We start from the raw sequence: 20,992 nt of genomic DNA, 5'->3' as shown, positions 1-20,992 counted from the left end.
TTTGAAAAATTCCTCTAATCCGGCTGGATTTGAAATTTAATTCCTAACTTGGACCAATCAAAATATGTTCAGTTGTTTTTCTACAGGACTCATCTAATAGTTTGACAGAGAAATTTGATTACAAAAAGCAGTCATTTGCTAATAAGTTGAGGGAAGCTGGCCTAGATGATCCAGAAGAACCAGAAGACACCATTGACTGGACTGGCAATGTTATCAGTAAGTCTCAGAGTTGGCAAAGTTATTGCATGTGGTGGCATGGGTGTGGTGTGATATTGATCACTGAGATTTGGGGTTGCCTTTTCATCCTTAAACTTGGATTGTCACATCAGGGTGGAGAGATAAAAAATAAAAAAAACCAAACAGAAACATAGAATCATGCTATTTGTCCCAATTCTTGTCCCCTTGGTTTGGACAAGAATGCTGTTGAATTGTGGGAGTTCAAGTGTCATTTGTGTTCAACAAAGTCACAGTTAGGAAACATTCTTAGCACAATAACTACTGTACAAAAGGAAATTTTGTGTGACCTTCATACATGATACCACCACCCTCAGTGTGGACAAGAATGCTAATGAAATTAGGGGAGGTCAATGTTTCATTTGAGGTCAACATATTTGAAAGACAGAAATCCTTGTAAACATGATAACCACAAAAGTGAACCTTGGTACTGTAAGTTCATGGTTTGTGGATCGAGCTTACCTGTAGTGAGTATGAGATAAGTCACAGTTGTTATCGGTGGAGGCCGGAGATTATGTTAGGTCAGAATAGGTCAAAATGTGAAAACCTTGTAAAGGCAAAAACTCAATAACTGAGGTCAACATAGCCAGAAATCCTTTAGACAATAATTTCAAAGGTAAAAATCTTTTCTGTGAAGTTCAAAGGTCATTAGGGTCAAAGTCTGAAACTTTGTAAACACTTTTACTCAAAAAGTACATCTTTGTTGAGCTGCACACTTGTAAATCCAGCTTGGTGAGTATAGTAACTTTGTTGAAATTGGTGGAGGTCAATGGTCACTTGCGGTCAACATGTATTAAAGTCAAGGTCTGGAAACCTTGTAAGCATGATAACTCCAAAAGGACATCTTTGTTGAACTTCATGCATAGTACTTACTGTAGATACAGATTGGTGAGTCCGAGAACCACCTTGAAATTGGTAGTGGTCAAAAGTCATGTGAGTTCACCGGGTGTCAAAGTCTGAAAACCTTGTAAACATGAACACTCTAAAATTATAGCTACGATTAATCTGTGGTTTATTTGATGCTATAATTTGCTTTTGGTGAACATTTATTGGTAAATTTTAGTTAAGTTTTGTGAAAGGGCTCTATAGACTATGGTAGGTCTTCACCTATACATACAGTCTTCCAGGAAATGTAATCTGTTTCAAAGAGTTGATATTCTGTGTTGAGTGCTTTAAACACACTCAAGTGGCCCTTACCAGTATTCACACTCTTCAAGGAGTCAACAGGTGGTTTAAAACCTTGGCTCAGGGGTCAGTCAACAGGTTATCTCAAATGGTCTCAAACTTGTCCTTATTCTCTGTGATTTAAACTAGATGACTTTGGCTTTGGAAGTAGGTTATGGAAATATTTCACAATGAATAAAAAGTGTTATGTAACTCTCATCCCTTAATAACCATTATTAAGGGATGGTTGGTGGCAGAGCTGATTTGCTAGCTCTAAATTGATAAAAGGATATGTCCATTTGCTCAAGCATCTCTGTGTTTCACATAGGAAGACTGTTCTTTCTGGATATTGAAACAGTTTGGAATAACACTTCTATACTGTAAAATCCTTTCCAGTGAATGAAATGATTGATGCCCACAAGGGCGTGCCACAAATAGGAGCTGGAAATGTCTGATCTTTTCTGGTTCTCACTTAAATGTTGGACAAATTTAATTCACTTTTGCAGATGGTCATTTGGAATTTGTAAGCATATTACATGGCAAGGAGTCACAAAGCCAACTGGCTTTCTGGTTGTAGCATACTTCAACCAAGCTGTAACAAAAATGTTCTTACCATAACTAGTCAAGTTTACATTTCAAGTGGAAACGTAAATTTTGAAAGTTTAAACTTTTTTTCAATTCGCTTTAAATATGTGTAATATACTTCAACAAGAATTGTAATCAAGTTTGTTAAGTACTTGCCTATTGACCTTCATGGGTGAGAACCCCTAATTGAGAATATCTTTAAATAATAATAAATAATAATAAATGAACTTATAAAGCGCTAAAATCTACGAAGTATTCAATAGCGCTGTACAACCCTAATAGAACGCCAACTTGAAAAAATGAGTCTTCAAGCAAGACTTGAACTGACTGAGAGTGGGAGAACTTCGCACAGATATACTGTAGGCAGACCATTCCGGAGCTTGGGCCCGGCTGATGGAAAGGCACAGTCGCCATAGGTTTTCAGTTTAGTTCTGGGAACAGTGAGAGTGAGTGTATGGCTTTGTATGATCAATTGCAATCATATGTAGAGCAGAACTCTGTTAATTTGGAAAAATTGTTTACCAACTACAATATGCTGCTTCAATTTTTTTATTTGGGAAGTTTTTCTCAGTATCAAATAAACTGTCATTACTATTATCATGCATCATGACGATGCTTGATGTGAGTCTACATTTTATGTATGGTGTCTCGCACCTGAAGAAAGGTCTAAAACTATAGTTTCTAGATAATTTTCATTCTTTACATTAGAAACAAACAAATATTAGCTGAGCTGATTGAAGTATCCAATGTCACATTAATTTAGTTACTAGATGATAATTATTTGGCATGAGGTTTTTAAAATTTAGCTAAAATAGTAATGTCTCTTCATTTGACTTTTGACTAATAGTTCTAAAGTAAAACTTGCACATTACAGTATATTACTGCAGGTGTAGCTCAATTGGCTTTTTAAACTAATAGTGCTTCATGTCATATGGTAATCTCTCTGCAAGTTCTTCCATGTTTATGTCTATCCAGTTCAAGTGAATTGCATATCAACGTTTTCCAAGTTGTTGTCCTTGCAAGTCCTTTGGGATCAAAGGGATTTAAAGATCAAATACCTAAAACTACTTATCTCATGGATTTGGATCTGGATGAACACAGGTGACCATGATCAGGTGGGAAAAAATTGTGTTCAAGGAGAAGGGGTAAAGTCCTGTTAAGGTCATAACATGCTTTAACCCTAATAACATGCTTCAACCCTAATAACATGCTTCAACCCTAATAACATGCTTTAACCCTAAGTAAAGTCCTGTTAAGGTCATAACATGCTTTAACCCCAATAACATGCTTTAACCCTAATAACATGCTTTAACCCTAAGTAAAGTCCTGTTAAGGTCATAACATGCTTTAACCAACATGCTTTAACCCTAATAACATGCTTTAACCCTTAAAACATGCTTTAACCCTAATAACATGCTGTAACCCTAATAACATGCTTTAACCCTAAGTAAAGTCCTGTTAAGGTCATAACATGCTTTAACCAACATGCTTTAACCCTTATAACATGCTTTAGCCCTAAGTATAATCCTGTTAGCTCATAACATGCTTTAACCCTAATTTTGTCCAAAGTTGGTAACAATGAGCAGCTGGCAGTACGATAGAAATGAAGAGATTCTAACAGATCTTTGTAGAGATTTGCTCAGATCATTGGTAACCTTTGGATTAAGTAAGTTTGTGGACAGGCACAGTCCACAGTGTAGAAAAGTACAGTAGGTCAGAGGTCATCTTTCGGCTGTTACAGTGGAAACATGGTTGACCATGTTCAGCTGTCCTGGCACCACCTTTTAATGAAAAAAGGAAACACAAGTGAAAAGTATTACTCTATTTGACCTGTAGTAGCAAGTAACTTTTGCAGTTTTACCTTTGGGTTGTTGATACCAAAGGAGTCTAGATGTCTTCAGCATACCACTGCATAATTTGGCTTTTTCAGTGGAGTTTTATTGTTTCAAAACAAAAGGCATTACCCAGGCTTTAGTGGCTTTGGTCTTTGTTCTCAAAGTTCTTGCAAAAGCTATGATTTTAAAAAGATGGTGAAGTGAAGCATTGTATGGGGAACTCTTTTATACTCATGCATGTTATTTTTATCTGATTTCCTTTATTGTAAATTTATCCATAATCAGTTTGCAATATTCTTTCTTAATCAGAATCATCAGTTCCACCTAAGCGTCCTTCCAACCCTCCGATCCTGTCTGCCAGGGGTACCGTGAATGCCAGCCGCCCTCCAATTGAAATGTCCACAGCCACTACTGGCAGTGTCCATTACTCTAAGTTAGTGGGAAATGAGAAAGACAGCATCAATTTGTCTTCAAGTAGAGTTCCACAGATAAATGAAATTTCTCACAAGCGATCAGCTAGTGATTCAAGTGGTAAGCACATATTATGAGTACACTGTCTGTCACTTGTAGCATGAAACTTGATTCTTCCTTGCTTGGGTTTCTAAATTCCCAGTGTCCTTCAACTTACTCTCTAATCACTGACCTCACTGTTTTCTGCAGAACAGTTGGATTTAAAATTAAAAAGAGCTTATCCATGAATGTTGTGTTTAAGTTCTAAACTGCTACATTGGAGCAAAGCTAAAGCGACACTATATTTTCTGTTCCATTATGTCCATGATCTTGAGAAAAAGCCACTATTTAAATGTCACAAGAAATCATGCTTAGGACATGTAACATACTTGTAATTGCATTTTGTATCAACCATTAGACTGTGTCATCATATGACTTTTGATCACCCTCCCCACAGTACAATTTGCAAATGTCTTTGCTATTTATTGAATATTCATGATGAACCGTTTGTAAAAAGCAGTTTCATGAACCAAGCAAAGCAGCATGTAAAAATACATGACAAGTGTGATCCAGGAAATGAGTTGGTACTTCAGTCACAGGCATTTTCATGACAGAGTATTCCTAGTAGTGTTTAAATGAAAATGGGAAATGTTACTGTTAAGAACTGAACTTCATACTTTATTTTTCAGGTAAAAAACAGTTTCCAGACGTGCCATCTCCAACAATGTCAGCTGATAGTACTTCTTCCATTGAAGAAGGTATGTGAGTTAAATTAAAGCAGGTCATCGATTTTTATCATTAACTTCATCTTTCCCATATCTACTAACTAGCGTTGTGCGGGATCCCGGTAGTCAAGTGAATCCTGGTATCCCAATCCTGGTATTGGCTTGTCCCGATTACAGTACAATGTGTAACTACTACCGGGAGTGGGAAAACAACCGATTATTACATTCGTTTCGGTATCGTTCCTGGGAATCCCGGACATAATAAAAATATCTATGTATTGCTATTTGAAATAAAGAAAAGAAAACATGTTATTTCTGGTGTCTGTGTTCCTAGTTTGAATAACATTCTGATCAATGTACCAATCGTACTGGCCTAAACCTATATATTAACGAATCAACTTTCACGTAGTAATTTGGACCTAGGCTACACCAAATATCTAATGTTACTTGCGCTCAACATGTTACGGGACCTCAAAGTTATTCTGAAATTTTCGTTGTGTATTCTTCCTTCAAACAATGATTGTGAAGGTTCCCATGTATAAAATCTTACCACATGTATTTCACCTCATTTTGATATAATAATTATAACGATTTAATACATTTTGAGCCAAAACCGCATGGAATATATCCGCTTAAATCCATCTTCACCCAGGACTGTATATTATTACAGTACCATGGTACACATAGTGCAGTACGGTACTTGAGATTTGATGCTGTAATGAAATGGATTAGTTTATAATTACGGAGGGTTCCTCGATGTCATTTGTAGTTATCTTTGCCTACCTTTTTCATTTTTAAAAACTTTTTGTATGAAAGATGGATACGGTACTTATTGAAAGTATATTTTCTGCAGAAAACAGCAGCCGATTAACGATATAAATAAATCTGTACTATTCTCATGAATGTAGTTTATAATCCCGTATTTACATCAGGCGCGTATCCAGGATTTTCTAACCCAGGGGGCGCAAATTACTATCTAAGCGGAGCGCCACCATCGGTTGGCGCGCAGCGTACAAGAAAATTTCTGGTTTTGATACCCCCCAGATCACCGGAAATAGCACTTCTCGGGCTTGAAAATGACCAACCAGATACACTTTTGCCTGAGAACCAAGTATTTCCCCAAAGTTTTTTTCCATCCATAACCTTTTTGAAGATTGTCACCAGTCACACATCATGTTCGACCTGATTGCATTTCCTATGGATCATTGCTTTTGTAGGTGATTCTACGTCACGGCCCACAATATCAGAAAGCCCGACTTTTCAAGGTTTTAAGCCCATTATTTGTTGAGAATTTGAAAATTCCCATTTCTCGTGAATAAAATCACTTGAAAACATACCCATAATGTTGCACAAAATTCAATCTATGGTACAAGCAATATATAAAACCTCCTTGATCCCCTAACAGACAGGTCAAAGTTGCACGAGTAGAGGAAAGTATGATGAAGAATGTTGGTGAGGAAATTTTGGAAAATTCCGACACAGTTAATTTCTTGGTGTAGAAATATTGCAACCTGTTATAATGGCTATTATAAAACTTGGTTGAAGGAAATGAAAAATAGCAGATATTTCCGATATCAGGTATATCGAAAGCGAACACTAAACACATAGGCGTAGGTCCCGTAGAAGGCGGTGGCTGCAGCCCCCCTCCCCCCCCCCGCAACCAAATTTTTCCCCATCTTTTTCGGGCACCTACTGAAAGAAAAATAAATAGCAATGAATAGCTTAAAAATGATCTCCTTGGTAATTAAAATAAAGTTGTAAGCTTGGCCGACATTACTACTGTAAAAGAGAGTTTTGACATAAATGGATCTGTATGGTTTTTCTCCATCTACATAAGACATTTGGTTGTTTACATAGCATCCAGCGGTATACTGTGCAACTTTGACGGACCGTGTGGTACACGATGCCATGCACTGTAATGACCGATGCTTGCTTATATGGTACTGGCATCGGTATGTTGAACGCGCGCTTTGCGCGCGAAAAATTTTGGCTTTTTTTCGGGCAAGTCATTACAGCCCCCAAATCCAATTGGGCTCCTACGCCTTTAACTACACACATAGACAGTTTTTGAGGCTGTTCATCGTGGAACATGCATTTCAATGCTCACTGATATGATGTTATATCTGCTCTTTGCTTTACAAATTCGAACAGGCGTGTAGCGAGTAATTGCCAAGGGAGGGGCAAACTATCTAAGCGAAGCGCCACCATGTGTTGGCGCGAAGCGTAAAAGAAAAATTTTGGCCGAAAATGCCTCCCAGATCGCTGGAAATGACACTTCCCAGGCCTTGTAAGTTGCATCTAAGCATTGTCTATTTTGATATTACTAGCGATGTCATAAACAAAATTTGCTCGGGGGGGGGGGCGGTCGCCCCCTTCCCGAAATGCGTCATGTACCCCGACGACTCGGTCGAGTTCAAGACCAGTGCACAGTTGGTTCCATATAGCACAATTGTACAATTGTTTAAGGCGTCCATACACACACACGCGTTATGATAGACCATATATAGTATTTATATAGATACATTAGTGAGAGAGGAAAAATGGAAACGTCAAAAATGGAGTTGTCGGTGTAAGGGGTAGGGTGAGGCGCACACCCCCTCCGTAATCCTTGATCTGTCACTGGCTACCCTGTGTATATTATAGGGATCAGCGCTTTAACTATGACTGTTCCTCTTTCTCTTCCCGAGGTCTTGGCTATCTTCTACTCCCTCCTTTTTTCCTTTTTCTCTCTTTTTTTTCTTTTTCTTTTCCCTTCCTTCCTCTCCTCCTTTTCTTTTTTCCCCCTCCTTTTCCCTTTTCTCTTCTCTTTTTTTCTCTCCTCTTTTCCTTACCCGGGGGGCGCGCGCCCCCAACGCCCCCCCTGGATACGCACCTGTACATAGCCCCTATGTTACATTCTTCTTGTCTAAAGTTCCAAACACGTGGTATCTTGTTGATAGTTGAAAACTTTTCATTGTGAACTTTTGAACTTGAAGGGTTTCCCTATTCCAATATCATAGAATAGTTGGGAACCCCCAATTTCTGTTAGTGTACGGATTACGTGTTTATCCACGTGCGAACATGTTAATCTAATATGGTACGTCGAGTATGAATGAAGGATGGTGTGGGGTGCTTTTTTCCAAGGTTTGTGCTTTTCATTTTGAAAGTGTATGTTAAAAACAAAGGCATGTTATTTTGGATGTTTGTTTTTATATAATTGCACGTGTAAGAGTATGTACATGACCTAGGCTATGCAATTGCATGGCAATTCATTTGACTATATGTTGGTCTGTCATCTGCAGAACTTGATCAACTTTTGCTTGTTGACTTTTGGAAATTAATGTAAATAATGATTTATTGTAAATTTCTCAACAGTGGCCAAATTGGCCAATATATGATTATTACAGATACCTGTCATTTGAGCTACAGCATTTTTGGTTTCTGACCTTACTCTTGGACAAAACTAATTCAAGGTGACATAGTTTTCAAGACATATTTGAAACGGAAGGAATTGTAATGTCTCAGAGATTCCTGGTTTGACTAGAATCTTTGGATGATGACAGAAGTTCAATGTCATGTAGTGGATGTGCTCCAGTGACAGGTTGACAACCCAATAAGTTGCTTGATCTTAACAATGGTGAACTATCTTTACCACTGACTGATTAATGACTTTTGCTGAGTTCACAGTGGATTCTGTTGTATACTCAAATGCTGATGTCATCACTTTAGTCAGAAAGGATCAGCATTGATATTTAGTCATTCTATGCAAGGTGCTAACATTTTGGAAAGTTCAAGAAAAGCTATGTCCACTCTGCACAAAGTTTGTATGCTTCAGTCTATGCCTGGTGACTTAACAGTCATAAATGTGATAATGTGCATTAGAAATTTTATTCATCAGGTAATAGTGAGAGTATCTTGCAAAAATGAGAAATCTGGAAATGCCTGCTGTAAGATTTCAAATTAATATCGTGTACTAAACTATGAAATGGTATAAACATGTCAAGTTGTTTTAAAGTCTTTTGTACCCAGAACTCTATGAAGCAATTCAGCTTATTAATTTTAAATGTCAGTAGAGTATTCCAGCATGTGCTGGTGTCTGTATGGTATTCTTCTAACTTTGTTTATAGTTCTCAAAAATATATCAAAAAGGATACAATGCTCATTCCACAACTCTTAAGAGATCCTAAAAGAAAATATGTAATCATTTTCACAGTAGTTGTTTCTACGAAGTGCAAAACATATTATTTGTTGTTTGAAAAAATATCAGTTTGTTGCCTTAGAAGCCCTCCCACTCATTTGTGATTTATGTATGTAGATTTGGTTCCATAAATTTTTTGTGCAACTTTATATGAAATGGATCACTTTCTCTTCAACAGCAATGAGAAACGACAGCAAGCAAACAATGACCGAGACAGCAAGATTAGTGGCTGAGAATAAATCCTTAGAAAGAAAATTAGTGGTAAGTCATTGTAGTTCTCTGTAGGTATCATATAAAACAAAGACCAACATTGGACTCTATCCATAGGATGATGTTACTGCAGTTTAAATGGAGCCCTTTTTATCTCATTATCTGGGCACCAAATAACTCAGTCTGAGTACTGCTTTTGGGTATCCACATGCTTACCACCTGTGTAGTACAGCTTTTTAGTTACTTGCCATAGGCAGACAAATAACCTATGCAGTCAAGTTGGCATATGTGTGTGTTGTTGTGTGTATGTGATGCCCTAGCTTGTAAATAATCTCAAGATTGGGTAGCGTCTGGCATATGGCTTCCCCATAATTTGTACAAGAACCCTATTGTTTTGGAAGGAGGTCAAAGGTCATTTGGGGTCAGCAGAGGGCGAAACTTGAAATCCTTGTAAACACGATATCGGCAGATAGGAAACTTTATTGACTCTCATGGTTTACATGTCGCTTCCCTATTATGAATACAAGAGACTTATTGTTTTGGGTAGAGGTCAAAGGTCATTTGGGGTCATCAGACATCACACTCTGTAAAGCTTTATAAACACAAACATTGAATACATGAATCCCAAGAAAGGTTAAATCACATAGCTCATATTAGGCATGTGTCTTTCTTATAGTGAGTACAAGAATCCTATTACTTTTGGTGACAGTCAAAGGTCACTTGGGGCAAGCAGTGTTTCAAATGTTAAAACAACAGAAGTTCTTTATAAGAGATTATATATACATCATAGATTACCCAAAGGAATGACAAGTAAAATTGCTCCACAATTTGGTATAGGTGAAAGCTGATTTAAGGTTTGCAGTGCCCATGATTCCCAGCCATCAAACCATGTAAGCAATGACTCTCTTTAGATTTATACTGCTCTCCATCTGCAGTATGAACTTCAGCCAGGTTTAGCTTACAAGATACTCTTGTGCTGCTTATGTGCTATATTTAACGGCAAGTAAACATTGGGAAGGGTTTTCATCTGGTTAGAATATGAGTAAGGGTACAATTTAATCCAAGTACTTTTGATATATGAAATATACAAGAGCCTGATGGTTGTTACTCCTCTATGGTGGTCAGCAATTAATATAACAGTTAAATCTAATATATACATTGCTCTGAATGTTTTTTTACTTATCTCAATATGATCAGAAAATTTGTAATACTGGAAGGACAAATGGGGCATCGCAAGCATTTTCCTGACATCAACACAGTGTTGTCAGAATAAAAGTAATAGTGATACTGCAATCATTATACTAATGGTCCTGTAAGCTACAAACATACATCACTCATGTATTCTTCATCTATGATCAGCTTATAATACACAGTTCTTCACTAAATATATGGTGTATTGCTACAGTGGGGACACTAGAGTAGTACTATGGAATGCCGAGAGGGTTGCAAAAGTATACATGTGGCTCCCTGTTATACAGTAACATCAGTTTTAGTGTTCTGAACTCACAGGCCAGAATGATAAGTGATTTATTGCCATTGAGAAGCTTAAAAGTTTCATAAATATTGTTAAAGTGATCTTTCCCTCCTCTTTTAGCATGATACAGTGAAAATTATGTGAAAATGTACAGATCGTACAAGCAGTTGTGGAATCAGACTTTGCATGCATTTTGAAGCTTCATTTTGATGTCAGTAGACAGTGTTCTTGAAATTCCTTAGAAATTTGTCATCTTTTCTCAATTAAAAATTGAGTATTGTAGATGGTGTAAGTAAAGATGTATATAAGAATATAAGAGCATAAACTTGAAGCTTAGTCTGTAAAAAAGTTTCAAGTACTTCTCAAGACTGCAGCACAGTAAATAAAATAGATTTTGAAATATTTGTACTGTATATTTTGGTATGATATGAGGATTTCTTAAATTTGCATGTAACAATAGCAATAATAAATAAATGGACACCTTACATTAATTTTGTAGGAGTTCATCAACTTCTTTGCCTTGAGTGCCCTTTTCTGTGTGCATTATAAATCTTTGTTATTATTGTTATATTAATATCTTTCACATTCTTTATGCTACTAGTTATGAATATGTTGTTCATTTTTGGAATGAATAAAAGAAATGTTGTGAGTACAGGAAGCCTGTTGTGTTTGCTCAAAGTAAGGGTCCTTTAAGTTTAGCAGATCAAAATTTGATGTTTTTTTTTTAAATTGTTGTCCTTAAAAGAAAAGTGTAAATGGATGTCATATGTGGATGTCCCACATAATACTTAAAAACTATTGCTGATGGTGGAGGTCAAATGACATTGAGGTGAACAGTCGTGAAAGATTGGAAATCTTGTAAATGTGACATTCCCATTCCACATGAAATTGTTGCAGCAACTTTAGCCATCAACCAGTAGTTACTTAAAGGATGTGCATGGTGTTCTTCTTTGTCCAAGTATTGATTTGATACAGAAAATGCCTTTTTTTCATTTGCAGAACTTAAAAAAGTCAAGGTGGTCTCCTTTGTCAATAGCAGACCTTGTATCTCGCATCATCACAGGGGAAAACTTTTCTCTAGAGCCATACAAGTCCTTGAAGGATAAACTAGCATTGCTTGATGCTGTTGTAGGTTATCATGATGGTAATGCAATATTAGCAGTAAGTATAACATATGGATATTTCTCATGAAGTAAGAAATTATTAAAATTATGTCACAAGATGCCTAATGGATGATGCTATATAGACTTTAGTAATTAAGACTGTAATAATCAGTTTTCAATTGGCACGTGGCTTCCCCATAATTAGTACAAGAAGGTTTTAGGTGGAGGTAAAAGGTCATTTGTGGTCAGCAGAAGGCAAAATGTGAAAATCTTAAAAATGCTGCATATCCAGAACCTGAACAACAAAGGAGCTCACATATGCATATATGCATATTTGGGGTCAACAGAGGTCAGATTATGATAACTTTGTTAACACAATAACTCAAAAAGTGCATCTGTTTACATGGTATGTAGATCCAGCTTGGTGAGTAAAAGAACCCAATTGAATTTGGTAGAGGTCAAAGGAAATTTGCAGTCAACATAAGTCAAAGTCTGTAAACATTTGAAATCGTGATAACTTGTGGAACTTCATACTTAGTATGTAGAACCAGCTTGGTGAGTGCGAGAACACTATCAAAATTGTTATAAAACCAACATGTGTCAAAGTATGTAATCTTTGTAAACATTACACTCAAATATTAAAGCTACAATTAATCTGTTTCTGATTCATTTGGTAAACATAGTTTGGACATGCCAAATATAAATAGATCTCAAGTGATATTCAACAATACATGTTTAGTCATCCTGGAAATGAAATCTGCTTCAAATAGTTGATACACATGTGGTAGATGCTTTAAACACACAAGAGGCCCTTGTTAGTTTTCCACACTCTGAGCTTCAAGGGGTCAGTAGGTTATCCCAATGGTCTCAAATTTGGCTCAAGGGATTAACAGGTTATCTCGAATAACAATTATTAAAGGAGCGATGACAGATCTGATTTGCTTGCTCAAAATTGGTAAAAGAAATTGACCATTTGTTCATACGTAGAACACCTACTGTATGTGTCTATATTTCATCTAGACTGTTCTTTCAGTATATTTAAACATTTTGGAATAAAAATTCTACACTGTAAAACCCTTACCAGTTAATTCATTGTTTGATGCCCACAATTGAGTGCTACAAATAAAAGCTGGAAATCTCTGATATTTTCTGGTTCTCACTTAATTTTTGGACAAATTTAATTCACTTGCTCTACATTAGGCATCTTTTCCATATTTTCTGATTAAGCTTTACATTAGATAGTTCTTTGGAACTTTGAACAAATTGCATAGCAAGGAATCACAAAGCCAAGTGGCTTTCTGGTTTTATCCCAAAAGTTAAATGCATACTGTTGTTTTGTGCCTTCTAAAGTAAATCATAAAACATAAGGTCCTAATGTAACCTAAAACCATGGAGCAATGGGATATTACAGGGTATGGAAATCAGAGTGTACAAAGCATTTAATTACCTAGAAGTATGAAAACTGGCTGATAAGAGATGATCAGGTTAAGGATTTGTATTATGTACACATGATTAGGTGTAGGCAATGATGTTAGATATAGCAATAAGAATGAGGAATATATCACTCATATACCCATTTGTTGCTGAACAATAACTTGCTAATGAATGAACAACATTTTTCTAAAGGTCAACAAGTGAAAATATTGCACACTAACTATAAAACTACTGTAACTCAATAGTCAAAGATATTATGATGCACTTATTGTGCATGAAGGTCAACGAACATTTTGATATGATAGAGTTTATCAGGGAAATTAATTCTCCAGAGGTCCATTTTCTGTCATATTACAATAACTTTATTATCTTTAAATTTGGTTCTTTGCCTAGACTTTTTTGTTATCTGTGGTGTAACCATCATTTGAACACTAGCATTCTTTTTAATTTGTTGCAAGTAACCACCCTGATGGCCTGCACTCATTTCTTTACTGTAAGCTGTTTGTCATCAGGTACTTTGGCTTATCCTCAAAAGTTATTTCAAAATGTTATACTACCTGGCTATTATAATTCTGCTTTATAACCCCACTTTTGCTTTATGAACAGGTGGTTATGTTTCTTAAAAGAACCCTTTCGAAATCACTTTTTCATGAAGAACTCCACAAGAGACCAGATGCTGCAAACCAATATATAGCATTCCTTAAAGTCCGACAAGATGACGATGTGGCCAAAGAAATGGGGTAAGAGTTCCACATTTGCCTCTTCACAGTTTGAATATAATATGGGAAGACAAAGACAGTGAGGTAGGGATATTACAACTCTGGGAAGATTATTACCCAACTCGGAAGTGGCCAGCACAATCCACCTGTGCTTTTGTCTGTCTGTATGGCTGTGTCACCTTACCTATCCTCTTTGGACCGAAATGTTCACCTACCCATATCCATGATTATATATTTTGATCTTTCAAATCACTTTAAATTTTACTTTTTGGTTAAATATTTCCATTCTTTGTTCATCAAATATAAGCTGCCTATTTAGGTTGCTTACTTGTAGTGCTTCCCTGCTGAGACTGACAGCTGGCTGCAAGGGTTTGTCACATATCAGTTAAACTGGAAATTGCTTACACTGAAGCTTAAAATTGACATAAAGCTATGTAATTTACCCTTTGGTAAATGCCTGAGTCAGGAAGCAAGAAATCGGAACCGGGTACGTGTTACCATTGGCTAACAGGTACCTGAAATTCCGGACAGAATATCGAAAAATCACGGAACTAGCCAAACACAAAGCACAATGTACATAAATGGCAGATCACTTTGACACCTTACATTACACCTCCGAAATATACGTTTCAATCGATACTCCTGTTGTTATGAACAACTGACAAAATATGTTTGCTTAAAATGCCCACAAATCTCCGACCATATGGTCCCCTAAAATAACAAAGAGTAAACATGGAAATGTAGCCGAACCATCTGTTTATTCGCTCAAATTATGTTGCAATTAGCTAGCACTAAAAATATTCACCGAATATGTTCATTATTGCTGCTATCTTCGACCACATGGTAGCCTAACTCCACACTAAGTCAATGGGAAATTTTGCCTAATCATCGGTTTGCCAATAAAGAAAAATACACTTTTGCCTACCCTTGTATACCACTTTCAATTAGCTGGAAATCAGTAATTGTTTGGAAGATATGTGCTATGTTTTGTAAGAGGGAATGTAGTATTTAACGTACACTGTTGCTGTTGCGATGGATTGAAGATTTCAATTTTGAGTATTTTTCACCGGTATTATTTTATCGTTTTCGGTGGTGAGTGATTTTATCCACACGAAAAAAGAATCATTAAGAATGGTTAAAACTTGAAATAGTATTAGTAATTAAAACAACCACCTACACTCACTGTCTGCACTACTATCATCAACTCTCAGAAGGGTAGTAACTTTAATGGTCAGAGTTATTTAGAACTCTTTTCTGATGTTCTGATATTTGACTTTAGGATACATTTTCCTCAGTTGTTCTATCAATCAGTTGATTCCATATAAGCCTGCTGGCTTTCTGGTTTTTGTTTTCACAGAATTGTGAGTATCATCTCAAGTTCTACCATTGAAATCATATGTGGGTGTTTTATCCTCAAATTCCAACATTATATCCCTTGGTTTGATGAAGTTTCATCATAAAATCACATTATTTGTGTGGAAATTTGGACATCTTACCTTAAATTCATTACATCTTATCTCTCAGTTTCTGTGGTATATCTCCAAATTTTGAAGTTACCTCTGTCAAGTTTCATGCTTTATCTGTAAATTTCAATGTTTCATTTTGATGTTTCAACAATGTATGTTTTACATCAAACTTTTAACTTTTGATATCTCAATTTGGAAGTATTTCTAAATTTTGAAATTTTATCATGAAACCGATGAATTATTAACAATTGTTGATAAATGCAACTGGACAACCAAGCTAAATTCTAAATTGGCTGCATGTATACCCACATATAAGTAGTTGTACTTCCTGGCTTCAGTAGAATTTTTTCTTCTTATACACAGGAAACTGGCAAGAACAGATGATGCAGCTGTAAGTATATCATAATAATCAAACATGTGTCTGTGGTTACCTACATCTATCAGTTCATTCATTTGAAAGATAAGTTAATTGCAATGATGCTGTAATGAATCTCAATGTTGTTAGTGTGGTTTATTTGGGTGGTGGACCTGACCTTGGTGTGTGTATGTGGGTAAGTATTTCTTTCTTCCTTCCCTTAAAAGCTCTATCAAGAACTAAAACCTTTAAATGGGTTATACGTGCCCTTTAATGAGAACTAGCTATTTAGTAGTGTATAATGGAGGTCACTGGTCATATGAAGTAGTAGGTTATTAAAGTGTGAGTATATGTTGTAAATATGCTAATTCAATAAGTCTAGCTTTGATTAATCTCTCATATTTAGTACGTAGGTGTCTCTTAGTGGATTTCACATTGGTACTGGGTTTGGTTTAGGCTCATTTTGAGGTTGACAGTGGGTCAAAATGTAAATGCCTTTAAAATAAATCTCTTAAAAAACCACAGCTTGATGAAGTTTGTAATTGGTTGTTAGGTGTCCCTTAATGTGTGCTAGCTCTATGATAGTTTTTTGTGGTAGTTAAAAGTAATATGAGGTTACCTGTGGTGAAATCTAGTAAACCTTCAAACTCATTAATTTAAGATTTGATGCATTTTGTACTTGATGCATACATGCTGCTTAAATGTATTCTTGACAGCTGTAGTGTATTTTATTCTTGACTGGGTGCAAAAAATGCAATGTTGATGGCTCACAGGTGTGTGTGTTTGTATGTATCTGTATAAAGCGTAAGCACTAAATCTCAAGAACAATTGGCAGGATTTTAATTGATACTTTGTACACTGATTCCTCATGAGCCACTAGTGGTCCCTGTTGATTTGGGTGCAGATTACATGCATATTATTAAATGAGTGGGCAGGATTTACAGTGAAAAACGTACAAATGCAATTTCTACAAAGCAGTATCTTCTTTTCATATTTGAAAAATTCCTATTTGAGATAGATATATGGGTAGACCATGTCATCATTTGCAGGGATGTGCCCACGCAGGGCGGCACTGGGCAGCCCCTCCCAGCACTAGAAATTACCGCCCAGCACTGTCTTAAAAATCGTGAATCCCGCCCAGCCCTATTTTCATCTAAATTCCCAACATTCCTAACAATGTATTCAAAATAAATTGTGCCTAGTCTATGCCAAAATCATACAGAAAAATAATGCATCAGTAACGCATGTGAGAAACATATCTTACGGCTCTCAATCGGTCCCTTGTAAAATCTCTTTGAATAAACTAATAACTTTTACCAGATACATAATATTTCACTAAAAACAAATAAAAAAATGTAGATTGTTAGCAAAACTAGTGTATATGCTTAAAAAGCTACACAAGTGCCAGCATTTGGCATCTGAGCACCTTCAAAAATCGATAAATCTCTCAAAGTGCAGGGGGACACCCCCTCCCCCTTAAACCCTTCCCCCAGGAAGGCGATCAGTATACCCGACACTCAGGAAATCCTGGGCACATCCCTGATTTGTATCTTGGGGCTTATGAATTTTAAGTTGAAATCAGTTGATAAACACAAAATCTCATGAACTGTAAATCAGTTTGAGTTGTCTCCTGGCATAATGACAAACAATTACCCAGTCACAGTTCCTCTTGATTTTGGTGCGAATAATATGCATATCAATGAGTGCGCTTGTGAAATATGTGATACACTAAAACAAGGAAATTCTTTGAAGACACTATTTGAGGTTTACAGAAATAACGCTTTTGTTTATAAATACAGCTGATCAGTCCAGTATCCTTTTATTTATAACAATTAGGGGGGGGGGGGGGGGAGAGAGAACTTCTACTGTGAATTTACCATTAAAACACAACTGATTTGCACTCATGGAAAAGTTTTCAGCTGTTTGTCCCATCACATTGTGCAATTGGTACACCACAGATTCTATGATACAAACTCGTTCATATGGAGATGTTCCTTGTGCATGAAAGGGTTTAGGATCATGTGTCTACTGACTCTTTAATTTGTGCACATATCCATTCCTCATTACAGCACAATCTTAACACAGTCTAGCTTAATATGTGGCCAATAGTGAAATTAAGCTCTGAGGTCCAGGAGCCACTTTCTGGGATAAGTGGTTTTCGCTTGACACTTGCAACATTACAGTATAGTCTCTGTATCCTAGTAGATAATACAAAATTGTAACATTGATATTTCTGTGCAATATGATATTGATATCCTAAAAGAAAGTGATGAACAACCTAACAAATTTCACAGAATCATTGAAATGCTGGCTGCATCCATATTGTCACAAACAATTCCCAAAGAGCATTAGAGGTAGCTGGTCTTCTGTACAATAGCTATATAGCTAGGCTTGGGAGAACCTTGCAGCACCTCTGAGCTGCAACCGGCAGCAAAGTTCGATCCCAATAAAGGGTATATTCAGTTTATTGAGACAAACAAAAGACAACTTATAGGTAATTGATGGGTAGGAAGGCTAGAAATAAGCAGAGCTTTTCCAGTCTGGCACCTTAAGGAGAGAAACAATTGTTACCTAAAGAAATAGAAGAGAAAATACAGAGGAGAAAGAAAGGGAACACAACAGCAGGACAAATCAAACAGAAAAATGATGCACTCTAAAATGATAATCAAAATGCAATTTACTGTAAACAGCCAACGAACCAAAACTATACTTCTGAAGAGACGATTGAAGGAATGAATAGCATTTTAATACTTATATATTTATACATGAAACAAAATGAAAACTATACTTTGGTGATGTGATCTTTGTTGACCACTGTGCAAATCACTTAGCTATTAGAGGAAGATCTGTCACTTAATTTTTGTAACAAATAGCCGGCAAGTCCAAAGAAACTACCAAACCAATTGGCAAGATTTTTGCATGGTTGTAAAGGTTACAAAATATCTAATCTAAAACTGTTTGACCCAAAGCCATTGCTTTTGTCTTGGCCGAGTAAGTGTGTTGTGAGTAAGAGAACAACATGAAATTTGTGGGTTTGAGGTTTTCTTCATTGACAATTTTTTTTTTTTTATTCCTTGCCAGAGGCTGAAGGAATCCTTGTAATGGTGATGGGGTGTGTATGAATGTGTGTGTGAGTATGTGACACTTGCTTGTAAACACTGTAACTCAAAAAGTTCATGGTGGATAATTTCATACTTGGTATGTGGATCAGTCTTAATATCCATTTAAGTCTGAAAACTTGGTAAACATGATTAGTCAAAAAGTACATATTTGTGGGAATTCATACTCAGTATGTAGAACCAGCTTAGTAAGTGCAAGAATCCAAATGTGTCAAAGTAATAAATCCTTATAAACATGCTAACCCCAAAATTAAAGCTACAAATAATTTGTGAGTCCTACCATGCTAATACCGTCTTTTGGTCAATGTATTGGCTCAAGAGGTCAACAGGTTATCTCAAAATTGGTCATTTCTCTGTGATTTATACTAGATGACTTTGGCAGTAAGTTGTGAAAATGTTTCACAGTGTATAAACCAATGTCATGTAACTCATTCATGAACAACATCTATTAAAGGACTGGTTGGTGGCAGATCTGATTTGCTAGGTCAAAGTTGGTAAAAGAAAATATCCATTTGCTCATACATCTATGTGTCTACGTTTCACCTAGGAAGACTGTTCTTTCTGGATATTTAAACATTTTGAATAAAAATGTTACACTGTAAACTCCTTACCAGTGAGTTAATTGGTTGTTGCCCATAGGTGAGTTCTGCATATAAGAGATGGACACCTCTGATCTTTTCTGGTTCTTGATTAATTGAACAAATTTAACTCACTTGCTCTACATTAGTCAGATAGTTACAAGAAATTTTGAGCAAATTTATAAATAACAGAAATTGGGCACCCAAAAATAAAACATTCGCTGTAATTGGAGGAGAGAGTCAATTACCACAGAAACCACACATTGAACCCTCTGCTTAAGGCCGCCACAGTAGAAAATGCAACAATGTTTCTGTATGGTACGGTATGGCCATGTTGATTGTAAATACATTATTAGAGGAAACAGAGGTCCATTAATTTTTTTTATTTTCAAATAATCCCTTCAATATAAGAAGTGTCTTTGAACTGATTTCAAATGTAACAATGATCCCTTTGTATTGAAATGTAGAAATGATCTACCCCTACCAAAACAAATCATGTTATTTCAATTCTTAAATAAACTATTTTGAAGCTGCATATTTACTTTTAATCAGTTTTAAACTTTTCATCTTTAGATGTGGAGGTTTAAGATTGCTTCAGAAGAGCTTAACCCAGAGGCTAGATGTAGGGCCGTATCCAATTGTTATTCGTAAGTCAAATGTACACTTTTATCCCTTCAATGATAGTCATCCAGATGTGTAAGCCTTTGTTATGATATTATATACATATTGTAGCAGGTATTATTATTTAAGTGTTCTTGTCATGGGTGACTTTAAATCTGATATCTGGCTATTTACCTAGTTCTGTGGGGGGTTATGCCTTTTTATCTGACAAAAATCTGTTCATTTGTGCCAAAATAAGAGCTGTGAATATTTTTCTCATCAGCTTGAATTGAAATTGTTGCAGTTTAAACATATATTCTTTATGTGTAAAAGCATTTGAGTGAAGTTTTAGGAGTCTGTTTTCCCTATTTCTACATACACTTGTAGCTCTGGTTGAGCCTTACCTCAATTTTATTTAAACAAAAGTAAATGTGCTTTCTTAAAAAAGGTATATCCTTTCAGACAATCTAACAACTAAGTGAGTTCTTGTCACATGACCACACACAATCTTCTTATCTGATGGTAATGAAGGCCTACAGTGCAAGGGATGCAAGGGCGGCGGAAGCACTTTTAATCTGGGGGGGCACCGACATCAAAGGGCACTTTGCAGAAATTCGATTGGACTGATGCAGCCTTATATTTAGTACCCTTTATAACTCTTATTGTATTATCTTATTTGCGTATACACATCACTCCATCAACGCCCCCCCCCCCCCTCAAGGAAAATATGCTTACTAGCCCAATGTGCAAATTGGAAAACAAGG

At 36.2% G+C, this 20,992-nt stretch overlaps 1 protein-coding gene across 1 annotated transcript in view; it reads left to right on the top strand.

The window, feature by feature from the left end:
- The window catches only part of LOC139970538 (spermatogenesis-defective protein 39 homolog), a 48,672-nt gene that overhangs the window by 14,595 nt on the left and 13,085 nt on the right, over positions 1 to 20,992 (top strand). The window contains exons 3-10 of the mRNA XM_071976324.1: positions 87 to 216; positions 4,128 to 4,349; positions 4,958 to 5,026; positions 9,349 to 9,431; positions 11,854 to 12,015; positions 13,998 to 14,131; positions 15,940 to 15,967; positions 20,202 to 20,275. Of these exons, the coding sequence (XP_071832425.1) occupies positions 87 to 216; positions 4,128 to 4,349; positions 4,958 to 5,026; positions 9,349 to 9,431; positions 11,854 to 12,015; positions 13,998 to 14,131; positions 15,940 to 15,967; positions 20,202 to 20,275 (902 nt within the window). The remainder of the gene's footprint in view (positions 1 to 86; positions 217 to 4,127; positions 4,350 to 4,957; positions 5,027 to 9,348; positions 9,432 to 11,853; positions 12,016 to 13,997; positions 14,132 to 15,939; positions 15,968 to 20,201; positions 20,276 to 20,992) is intronic.

Source organism: Apostichopus japonicus, chromosome 8, assembly GCF_037975245.1.
Source record: "Apostichopus japonicus isolate 1M-3 chromosome 8, ASM3797524v1, whole genome shotgun sequence".
NCBI classification, from domain to species: domain Eukaryota; kingdom Metazoa; phylum Echinodermata; class Holothuroidea; order Aspidochirotida; family Stichopodidae; genus Apostichopus; species Apostichopus japonicus.
Note: the sequence above shows the minus strand (reverse complement) of the source record. Positions and strands in the feature narration are given on the sequence as shown.